This window comes from Lampetra fluviatilis, chromosome 38, assembly GCF_964198595.1.
Source record: "Lampetra fluviatilis chromosome 38, kcLamFluv1.1, whole genome shotgun sequence".
NCBI classification, from domain to species: Eukaryota; Metazoa; Chordata; class Hyperoartia; order Petromyzontiformes; family Petromyzontidae; genus Lampetra; species Lampetra fluviatilis.
This window is the reverse complement of record NC_136312.1, coordinates 4,262,588-4,275,087: the sequence shown is the minus strand read 5'-3', so window position 1 is coordinate 4,275,087 and position 12,500 is coordinate 4,262,588. Positions and strand designations below refer to the sequence as shown.

The 12,500-nt window shown below is 58.6% G+C and overlaps 1 protein-coding gene across 1 annotated transcript in view; it reads right to left on the bottom strand.

The window, feature by feature from the left end:
* LOC144945679 (stabilin-2-like) overlaps positions 1-12,500 on the bottom strand; it is a 106,241-nt gene that overhangs the window by 3,498 nt on the left and 90,243 nt on the right. Inside the window, exons 59-67 of the mRNA XM_078874246.1 lie at positions 11,727-11,920; positions 10,718-10,862; positions 9,909-10,042; positions 8,637-8,802; positions 7,375-7,481; positions 5,837-5,956; positions 4,031-4,180; positions 2,925-3,020; positions 204-338 (exon numbers count right to left, since the gene is read on the bottom strand). Of these exons, the coding sequence (XP_078730372.1) occupies positions 204-338; positions 2,925-3,020; positions 4,031-4,180; positions 5,837-5,956; positions 7,375-7,481; positions 8,637-8,802; positions 9,909-10,042; positions 10,718-10,862; positions 11,727-11,920 (1,247 nt within the window). The remainder of the gene's footprint in view (positions 1-203; positions 339-2,924; positions 3,021-4,030; positions 4,181-5,836; positions 5,957-7,374; positions 7,482-8,636; positions 8,803-9,908; positions 10,043-10,717; positions 10,863-11,726; positions 11,921-12,500) is intronic.

The window sequence follows — 12,500 nt, the reverse complement described above, 5'->3', positions numbered from 1 at the left end:
AGTGGGCAAACGTACAAAATCAGCAGGGGATCAAATACTTTTTTTCCCTCACCGTACGTGCACAAAACGGTGCAAGCAGCTTGGTGTGTGCTCACCACGCCGCACCACACGCACCGCTCACCCCCCCTCCCTCACCACCGCTCACCCCCCCTCACCACCGCTCACCACCCCTCACCGCCCCGTGAAGCAGCGACACCGCTCACCTTGGAGTACTGGAAGCGTGCCGAATCCGGGTGCCGGCGCAGGTAGCGCAGCGCCGCCCCGCCCAGCGCCAGCAGCAGCACCAGCCCCGCCAGCGCCCCCGCCACCGCACCCGCACTCGTGCCGCTCGCCTCCGCCTGGGGAGGGGGGGGGGGTGTCAGGGTCAAGGGTCAAGGGGTCATCACCGCTGAGCTCATGGGCTACGATCCGGTCCGGGTGATTGAACCGGGGAGTGAGTTGGTGGTCTCGGCCCAGTCGCCATCGGCTGACACAGAGACCCATAGACACACATAGAGACCCATAGACACACACAGAAACACATAGACACACATAGAGACCCATATACACACACAGAAACACATAGACACACATAGAGACCCGTACACTTACACAGAGACACATAGACACACACAGAGACCCATAGACACACATAGAGACCCGTACACTTACACAGAGACCCATAGACTCACACAGAGACCCATAGACACACATAGAGACCTGTACACTTACACAGAGACCCATAGACTCACACAGAGACCCATAGACACACATAGAGACCCATAGACTCACACAGAGACCCATAGACTTACACAGAGACCCATAGACTTACACAGAGACCCATAGACACACACAGAGACCCATAGACACACATAGAGACCCGTACACTTACACAGAGACCCATAGACTCACACAGAGACCCATAGACACACATAGAGACCCGTACACTTACACAGAGACCCATAGACTCACACAGAAACATAGACACACACAGAGACCCATAGACTTACACAGAGACACATAGAATCACACAGAGACCCATAGACTTACATAGAGACACATAGACACACAAAGAGACCCGTAGACACAAATAGAGACACATAGACTTACACAGAGACACATAGACGCACATAGAGACCCAAAGACACACACAGAGACACATAGACACACATAGAGACACATAGAAACACAGAGACACATAGACTCACACAGAGACCCATAGACTCACACAGAGACCCATAGACTCACACAGAGACACATAGACACACACAGAGACACAGACTCACACAGAGACACATAGATACACAGAGACACATAGAATCACACAGAGACACAGACTCACACAGAGACACATAGACTTACACAGAGACACATAGACTCACACAGAGACACAGACTCACACAGAGACACATAGACACATATAGAGACACATAGAAACACAGAGATACATAGACTTACAGAGACACATAGACTCACACAGAGACACATAGACTCACACAGAGACACAGACTCACACAGAGACATAAACTCACACAGACAGCCACAAACTCACACAGATACATAGACTCACACAGAGACACATAGACTCACACAGAGACACATAGACTCACACAGAGACACAGACTCACACAGAGACACAAACTCACACAGACACAGACTCACACAGAGACACAGACTCACACAGAGACACAAACTCACACAGAGACACAAACTCACACAGAGACACAGACTCACACAGAGACACATAGATACACAGAGACACATAGAATCACACAGAGACACAGACTCACACAGAGACACATAGACTTACACAGAGACACATAGACTCACACAGAGACACAGACTCACACAGAGACACATAGACACATATAGAGACACATAGAAACACAGAGATACATAGACTTACAGAGACACATAGACTCACACAGAGACACATAGACTCACACAGAGACACAGACTCACACAGAGACATAAACTCACACAGACAGCCACAAACTCACACAGATACATAGACTCATACAGAGACACATAGACTCACACAGAGACACATAGACTCACACAGAGACACAGACTCACACAGAGACACAAACTCACACAGACACAGACTCACACAGAGACACAGACTCACACAGAGACACAAACTCACACAGAGACACAAACTCACACAGAGACACAGACTCACACAGAGACACAGACTCACACAGAGACACATACTCACACAGAGACACAGACTCACACAGAGACCTATAGACTTCCACAGAGAGCCATAGACTAACACACACTCCCTGTGTGTGTGGGTGTGGTACTAGTGGGGTCTATAGGGGTCCCTGTGTGTGTGGGTGCGGTACTATTGGGGTCTATAGGGTTCCTGTATGTGTGGGTGCGGTACTATTGGGGTCTATAGGGACGCTGTGTGTGTGGGTGTGGTACTGTTGGGCTCTATAGGGGACCCTGTGGGTGTGGCACTATTGGGGTCTATAGGGTCCCTGTGGGTGTGGTACTATTGGGGTCTATAGGGGATACTGTGGGTGTGGTACTATAGGGGTCTATAGGGTCCCTGTGGGTGTGGTACTATAGGGGTCTATAGGGGTCCCTGTAGATGTGGTACTATAGGGGTCTATAGGGGACCATGTGGGTGGGTACTATTGGGGTCTATAGGGGACGCTGTGGGTGTGGTACTATTGGGGTCTAAAGGGGTCCCTGTGGGTGCGGTACTATTGGGGTCTATAGGGTCGCTGTGTGTGTGGGTGTGGTACTATTGGGGTCTATAGGGTTTCTGTGTGTGTGGGTGTGGTACTATTGGGGTCTATAGGGGACCCTGTGGGTGTGGTACTATTGGGGTCTATAGGGTTTCTGTGTGTGTGGGTGTGGTACTATTGGGGTCTATAGGGGTCCCTGTGGGTGCGGTACTATATGGGTCTATAGGGTTCCTGTGGGGTCCTTACGGGGAGCGCGGGGGCCCGGAGGGGGCCTTCGATGATGTGGATGATGCCGTTGGTCGCGACCTCGTCCCAATTGAGGATGGTGCGGTCATTCACCATCTACATCAACAACATCAACAACATCAACAACAACATCAGCAACAACATCATCAGTTACATCAACAACATTATTAGCATGGTCGGCTATGTACGGTGCGAAAGAACGTCATCATATGCATACGACCATCCGTACATGTTCACACGCACATTATCACAAGTGAGTTTGTATACGTACATGTTCACGCGCACATTATCACAAGTGAGTTTGTATACGTACATGTTCACGCGCACATTATCACAAGTGAGTTTGTATACGTACATGTTCACGCGCACATTATCACAAGTGAGTTTGTATACGTACATGTTCACGCGCACATTATCACAAGTGAGTTTGTATACGTACATGGTCATATGCACGTGATAAAAAATAACAACACAGTGCGGTGCCTTGCAGTTTGTGCGCTTGGCCTTGTGGCGCGGTGTGGTTGTTGGTGCGGCGTGGTCGTGCGGTGTTGGTGTGGCGCGGTGTGGTTGCTAGGGCGGTGTGCGTGTGGTGTGGTTGCTGGTTTGGTGTTGGCCGTGTGGTTGTTGGTGTGGTGCGGTGTGGCTGTGCGGTACGGTGTGCTCTGGGCGGTGCCTTGCGCGCGGTGCGGTTGGCCGTGTGGCGTGGTTGCTGGTGTGGTGTGGCTGTGTGATGCGGTGTGGTGTGGTTGCTGGTTTGGTGTTGGCCGTGTGGTTGTTGGTGTGGTGCGGTGTGCTCTGGGCGGTGCCTTGCGTGCGGTGTGGTTGTTGGTGTGGTGCGGTGTGGTGTGGCTGTGTGGTGTGGTGCGGTGTGGTGTGGTGCAGTGTGGTGTGGCTGTGTGGTGTGCTCTGGGCGGTGCCTTGCGTGCAGTGCAGTTGTTGGTGTGGTGCGATGTGGCCGTGTGGTTGTTGGTGTGGTGCGACGTGGTGTGGTGGTGTGGCCGTGCGGTGCGGTGTGCTCTGGGCGGTGCCTTGCGTGCGGTGTGGTTGTTGGTGTGGCGCTGTGTGGCGCTGTGTGGTGTGGTGTGGCTGTGTGGTGTGTGCGGTGCCTTGCGCGTGGTGCGGTTGGCCGTGTGGATGGAGAGCGTCGCCCCCCCGCTGCGTGAGGGCAGTGCGAGGCCCTCGGTGAGCGCCGCGTAGCGGACACGGCCACGAGCCGGGGCCACCACGTGCTGCGACACGTCGCGCCACGACAGCGTCTACAACATCAACAACATCAACAACAACATCACCATCACCACCACCATCATCACCAACATCAACACCAACATCATCATCACCACCAACATCAACACCAACACCATCAACACCATCACCATCACTAACATCAACACCAACACCATCAACACGATCACCATCACCAACACCATCACCATCACCAACACCATCACCATCATCACCACGTGCTGGGACACGTCGCGCCATGACAGCGTCTACAACATCAACAACATCAACAACAACATCACCATCACCACCACTATCATCACCAACATCAACACCATCAACAACATCACCAACATCACCAACAACATCAACACCATCACCATCACCAACAACATCAACACCATCACCATCACCAACAACATCAACACCATCACCATCATCACCACGTGCTGGGACACGTCGCGCCACGACAGCGTCTACAACATCAACAACAACATCAACAACATCAACACCATCATCATCAACACCAACACCATCACCACCAACATCAACACCATCAACACCATCAACACCATCACCATCACCAACACCATCACCAACAACATCACCAACAACATCAACACCAACATCACCATCATCACCATCAACATCATCACCATCAACACCATCATCATCACCACCAACATCAACACCATCATCATCACCACCAACATCAACACCATCATCAACACCATAAAAACCATCACCAACATCATCACCATCAATACCATCACCAACATCACCATCATCATCACCACCACGTGTGGACACTTTTAACATCATCAATGCAAGCCATCTGGCTACCATGAGAGGTTCGTTCATGAGGCTATTCACACATACAAACACAGAGACAATTTCAACCGAGAAGATGGATTCTGGCTCAGCAATCATTGGAAGGATTTGATCAACCATTTCGGGTCTTGTTTGATTGTGTTCACGCTTACGGTGACTTCAAGACCGCATTCCATTCTCTTCTCCCCCCTCCTCTTTTCCGAACATAGTTTGACTCGCCCATCTGACCAACTGCACAAATCGCTGTCCGTGGTGCTGACGTTAGAAAAAACCGCCACCTTTTAAAAAAAATTCTTGCTGTGGATTTCACACCTGATGATGATTGCTTGTGTTGCAGTCGAATCGTCGTGAGAATTTGTATTGTTTTATAGAAATATTATTTTACTATTTCCCTTCTAACGTGACTTTACCGAAAGAACCAAGAATATCATCAATGTGTCTACACCGTCAACATCGTCATCGTCATCAAGCACTGGGACACAATCACCACTCGCAGCTCTCGTATCGCCGAGGCCCCCTCACGGAGGTGCTCACAGAGAGCCCCCCTCACAGAGAGCTCCACTCACATGGGGGCCCCCCACAGAAACTTCCTCACACGGAGCTCCTCACACCATTATCGCAATCATGTCCTCACACGGAGGTCCCCCTCGCGGAGGTCCCTCTCGCGGAGGTCCCCCTCGCGGAGGTCCCCCTCGCGGAGGTCCCCCTCGCGGAGGTCCCCCTCGCGGAGGTCCCTCTCGCGGAGGTACCCCCGCCGAAGGCCCCTCGCGGAGGGCCCCCTCTCGGAGGTCCCCCTCGCCGAGGTCCCCCTCGCGGAGGTCCCCCTCGCGGAGGTCCCCCTCGCAGAGCTCCCCACGCACCTCGTTAGCCCCGAATCCGCTGTCGGCTGGCAGGAAGAGGGTGATGTTGTCGTCGCCGCCACCCAGCGCCTCCATGAGCTCCCGGCCGCTGTCGCTCGCGTTGGCAAAAGCCAGCAGGGCCTGAGGCACGCCGGGGGGGGGGGGGCATCACGTGACATGAGGGGGGAGACACAGGGAGACAAACGGATGTGAGGACGTGGGGACAAATGTCAATACGAGGACACGGAGTCACATGGGGACACGCGAATCCACGGAGACAAAGGAGTCTGCGGAACCAAAGGATACGGGGACGTGAGAACAGGTTGAGATCTCGGGATACGGGGACACGGAGAGGCAAGGGGTAACAGAGACACACGACGATACCGCAGCTGCACAGGGACACGCGGAAGCATGGATATCAGAGGGAGATACAGCATAGACACGGGGAGACTCGGCGGAGACACGGGGAGACACGGCGGAGATACACGGAGACACGGTGGAGACACGACATAGACTTGGCGGAGACACGGGGGAGACACGGCGGTGACACGACATAGACTTGGCGGAGACACGGCGGAGACACGGCGGAGACACGCGGAGACACGGGGGAGACACGGGGGAGACACGGGGGAGACACGGCGGTGACACGACATAGACTTGGCGGAGACACGGCGGAGACACGGGGGAGACACGGGGGAGACACGACATAGACTCAGCGGAGACTCGGCGGAGACACGCGGAGACACGGCGGAGACATGGGGGAGACTCTGCGGAGACACGGGGGAGACACGGGGGAGACATGGGGGAGACACGCGGAGACACGGCGGAGACTCGGCGGAGACACGGGGGAGACACGGGGGAGACATGGCGGAGACACGGGGGAGACACGGGGGAGACACGGGGGAGACATGGCGGAGACACGGGGGAGATACGGGGGAGACACGGGGGAGACACGGGGGAGACATGGCGGAGACACGCGGAGACACGGCGGAGACTCGGCGGAGACACGGGGGAGACACGGGGGAGACATGGCGGAGACACGGGGGAGACACGGGGGAGACACGGGGGAGACATGGCGGAGACACGCGGAGACACAGCGGAGACTCGGCGGAGACACGGGGGAGACACGGCGGTGACACGACATAGACTTGGCGGAGACACGGCGGAGACACGGGGGAGACACGGGGGAGACACGGGGGAGACACGGGGGAGACACGGGAGAGACACGGGGGAGACACGGCAGTGACACGACATAGACTTGGCGGAGACACGGCGGAGACACGGGGGAGACACGGGGGAGACACGGGGGAGACACGGCGGAGACACGGGGGAGACACGGGGGAGACACGGCGGAGACACGGGGGAGACACGGGGGAGACACGGGGGAGACACGGCGGAGACACGGGGGAGACACGGGGGAGACACGGCGGAGACACGGGGGAGACACGGCGGAGACACGGGGGAGACACGGGGGAGACACGGGGACTCGAAGACGGGTCCCTGGCTGGCTGGCTGCTGGCTGGCTGACTGGCTGCTGGCTGGCTGCTGGCGCTGCGTACCGCGTAGAAGGTGGCGTGGCCGGGCAGGCCGGCCAGCACCTGCAGGACGTCGCCATTGCAGGAGAAGCCGTCACCCACGAAGCCGTCCGTGCACGCGCACCGCACCTCTGTGGAGCGCACAAAGGCAAAGGCCCCCCGCGTAGCCTTCAATAGACGGTCGGGGCAAGTTCTAGGCGGCATCGCCGCTCCCGCCCGGGGCGATGGCCCTGGCCAAACTGCCGGCAGGCAACACTCGCCGCGGCTCCCTACGAGCACAGCGCCGTCTCACCAACCCCCACGGTGTGCGGGCGCCACGCACGCGCACACATACGTACACACGCGCACATACACGCATACGTACACACGCGTACGCGCACACACACGCATACGTACACACGCGCACACACACGCATACGTACACACGCGCACATACACGCATACGTACACACGCGCACACACACGCATACGTACACACGCGTACACACACGCATACGTACACACGCGCACATACACGCATACGTACACACGCGTACGCGCACACACACGCATACGTACACACGCGCACACACACGCATACGTACACACGCGCACACACACGCATACGTACACACGCGCGCACACACATACACGCATACGTACACACGCGCACACACACACATACGTACACACGCGCATGCACACATACACGCATACGTACACACGCGCACATACACACATATGTACACACGCGCATGCACACATACACGCATACGTACACACGCGCACGCATACGTACACACGCGCACACATACACGCATACGTACACACTCACGCATGCACACGCATTCACACATGCGGCCGCACACTCACCCACATACCCACACGCACACCCGCACACTCCCCCACATACCCACACGCACGCATGCACGTACACCCGCACACTCAGGCACCCACAAACCCACACGCGCATGCAAAAAAAACAAAGTTCTCCCGTATAGCCTTAACAGACTGTAGGGGCAAGTGCTGTTACACGAGGGGGTGGGTGGCCAGCACCACGCCCGACCGCCTTTGTCTCCCCAGTGGCGATGTTTGCTACACATCACACCAGGTACTCATTTGAGGCTGAGTCGACCTAGCGGAGGCCCAGGACCGGTTCGTATAATCGAACCCGGGTCGCCGGGTTCATAGCGCAGCTCAGCGCTAACCGCTGCACCGCCGCTCCCCCACACACACGCACACGCTCCCCACGCACACACACACACATACGCACACATGCACATACCCACACGCACACACGCACGCACCTTTGACGCGGAAGCAGTAGACGTCCCAGAGTTCGCTCTGGTTGAGCCGCTCCCCGTAGTCCACGACGCCCACGACCCCGAGGCCGCAGCGCTTGCTCGGGTAGATGGTGGGGTAGCCGGCCCGCCCGCCCGCCAGCCAGCCCACGGAGCACAGGTGCAGGCCCACCTACGCACAGACAAAGGTCCCCCGCGTAGCCTCGACGGATTGCAGGAGCAAGTGCCGTTTGCGCCAACGGAACTTGCGAAGGCCGGCACGGCGCACGGGGTGGGGGTTTGTGGCCGGAACCACGCCCGGCCGCCTTTGTCTCCCCGGTAGCTGTGTCTCAGCGTGCGTACCTGCTGTGCGGTAGACAGCTGTCTGTGTCCCCGTGTGTCTCAGCGTGCGTACCTGCTGTGCGGCAGATAGCCGCCTGTGTCCCCGTGTGTCACCGCGTGCGTACCTGCTGTGCGGCAGACAGCCGCCTGTGTCCCCGTGTGTCACCGCGTGCGTACCTGCTGTGCGGCAGACAGCCGCCTGTGTCCCCGTGTGTCACCGCGTGCGTACCTGCTGTGCGGCAGACAGCCGCCTGTGTCCCCGTGTGTCTCAGCGTGCGTACCTGCTGTGTGGCAGACAGCCGCCTGTGTCCCCGTGTGTCTCAGCGTGCGTACCTGCTGTGCGGCAGACAGCTGCCTGTGTCCCCGTGTGTCTCAGCGTGCGTACCTGCTGTGCGGCAGACAGCTGCCTGTGTCCCCGTGTGTCTCAGCGTGCGTACCTGCTGTGCGGCAGACAGCTGTCTGTGTCCCCGTGTGTCTCAGCGTGCGTACCTGCTGTGCGGCAGACAGCTACCTGTGTCCCCGTGTGTCTCAGCGTGCGTACCTGCTGTGCGGCAGACAGCTGGCTGTGTCCCCGTGTGTCACAGCGTGCGTACCTGCTGTGCGGCAGACAGCTGGCTGTGTCCCCGTGTGTCACAGCGTGCGTACCTGCTGTGTGGCAGACAGCTGGCTGTGTCCCCGTGTGTCACAGCGTGCGTACCTGCTGTGCGGCAGACAGCTGGCTGTGTCCCCGTGTGTCACAGCGTGCGTACCTGCTGTGTGGCAGACAGCTACCTGTGTCCCCGTGTGTCTCAGCGTGCGTACCTGCTGTGCGGCAGACAGCTGGCTGTGTCCCCGTGTGTCACAGCGTGCGTACCTGCTGTGCGGCAGACAGCTGGCTGTGTCCCCGTGTGTCACAGCGTGCGTACCTGCTGTGTGGCAGACAGCTGGCTGTGTCCCCGTGTGTCACAGCGTGCGTACCTGCTGTGCGGCAGACAGCTGGCTGAAGGTGGCGATGGTCGCCCCCTGTGATGCGCACGCCTCCTCCGCTTGTGTGCGGTTCAGAAGGTACTGCCCCTTGACGGAGCGCACGTGGGACACACCGGCCACTCCCTCTACGGGGGGGGAAGGGCAGCAGGGGGGCAGCCAGGGGGCAGGTCGCATCTCGCCGTCAGTGCACTTGCTATTCAGGCGACCACTAAGGCAGGCGCTGTGTCTCGCAGACGATACTCGCGAGGCGGTACAATACGATGAGACGCGACGCCCTCTCACAACTGAGCAACCGGCGGTGTCACCGCTCGAACCGTGGTGAGCGGCAGCTCGGGCGGTGACGCCACGACCCTGCTGCTCCCCGGGACGACGTCCTCACAGGCCACCGGTACGCGCAGCATTCACCGGGGCGGCCCGCTGGTTCCGCACCGCCAATCTCTGGCCGCCGTGCTCACTCTAGAGCGGGGCCCGGAGTCCTCCTCCTCCTCCCTCCTCCGCGCGGAACCCGCACACCCGCTCACCCGCCCACCCACCCACCCACATGCTCACCCGCTCACCCGCACACCCACATGCTCACCCGCTCACCCGCTCACCCGCTCACCCGCTCACCCGCTCACCCGCCACCCGCACACCCGCTCACCCGCCCACCCACATGCTCACCCGCTCACCCGCTCACCCGCCCACCCGCTCACCCGCCCACCCGCTCACCCGCCCACCCGCCCACCCGCTAACCCGCTCACCCGCCCACCCACATGCTCACCCGCTCACCCGCCCGCCCACCCGCTGACCCGCACGCTCACCCGCGTGGTGGAGGTCGGTGCAGGTGGCGTCTGGGTGGCACCGTCCGTTGTCCACCAGGCAGCGGTCGATTGGCGGCGCCGCCACGGGCAGGCACTGCTCCCCGTTGCCCACGAAGCCGGCGCCGCACGTGCATCGCCGCTTGTTCTGCACCACCACCATCACCACCACCCCCATCACCACCACCACCACCACCCCCATCACCACCACCACCACCCCCACCCCCACCACCACCCCCATCACCACCACCCCCACCACCACCACCCCCCACCACCGCCACCACCACCACCACCACCACCACCCCCACCACCACCACCCCCACCACCACCACCCCCACCACCGCCACCACCACCACCACCCCCATCACCACCACCACCCCCACCACCACCACCACCACCCCCACCACCACCACCCCCGGGCACGCAAAGGCAAAGGATCCCCCGCGTGACCTTTAACGGCGGGGCCATGGATGCAAGTGCACGGTTGACTACGTACGGTGCGAAAGAAGCTCAACGTACCCGGAGAAAACCAAAACCAAAACCCGTGAGGTGGTAGTGGGGGCGGGAGTAGCGCAAGTCAACGGGGCTAGCGTCTGGGCGCAAGCCAGCGTCTGGGTGCAAGCTAGTGTCTGGGTGCAAGCTAGCGTCTGGGCGCAAGCTAGCGTCTGGGCGCAAGCTAGAGTCTGGGTGCAGGCTAGCGTCTGGGTGCAAGCTAGCGTCTGGGTGCAAGCTAGTGCCTGGGTGCAAGCTAGCGTCTGGGTGCAAGCTAGCGTCTGGGTGCAGGCTAGTGTCTGGGTGCAAGCTAGCGTCTAGGTGCAAGCTAGAGTCTGGGTGCAAGCTAGCGTCTGGGTGCAAGCTAGCGTCTGGGTGCAAGCTAGCGTCTGGGTGCAAGCTAGCGTCTGGGTGGAAGCTAGTGTCTGGGTGCAAGCTAGCGTCTGGGTGCAAGCTAGCGTCTGGGTGCAAGCTAGCGTCTGGGTGCAAGCTAGCGTCTGGGCGCGTGCCCGCGTCTCACCGGTCCCGTCATGGTGCACGCCGCGTTCTCGCTGCACCCTCCGTTGTTGTCGTTTGCGCAGCGGTCCTGCCAGCGGCACACGCGCCCGTCGCCCTCGTAGCCCGTGCGGCAGCGGCACTCCACCTTCGTGCCCTTCTGGTAGCAGCCGGCCCACTTGTGGCAGCCGCCGTTGGCCTGCTTGCACAGGCTCACCACTGGCTCGCGCCCACGGGGAGACGGGGCGAGGGGTGAAGCCGTCATCGCCCGTCTCGTTTGTGTCGCTCGTCCGCCCCGTTTGTACCGTCCGTCCTGTTAGTTCCCGTCCTGTTAGTATCAACCGTTCTGTTAGTATCGTCTTGTGTGTACCATCCTGTTAGTCGTGTCCTGTTACTACCGTCCTGTTAGTATCAACCGTCCTGTTAGTATCAACCGTCCTGTTAGTACCGTCTTGTTTGTACCATCCTGTTAGTCGTGTCCTGTTACTACCGTCCTGTTAGTATCAACCGTCCTGTTAGTATCAACCGTCCTGTTAGTACCGTCTTGTTTGTACCATCCTGTTAGTCATGTCCTGTTACTACCGTCCTGTTAGTACCGTCTTGTGTGTACCATCCTGTTAGTATCAACCATCCTGTTAGTTCCCATCCTTTAGTATCAACCATCCTGTTACTACCGTCTTGTGTGTACCATCCTGTTAGTACCGTCCTGTTAGTATCAACCGTCCTGTTAGTATCGTCTTGTGTGTACCATCCTGTTAGTCGTGTCCTGTTACTACCGTCCTGTTAGTATCAACCATCC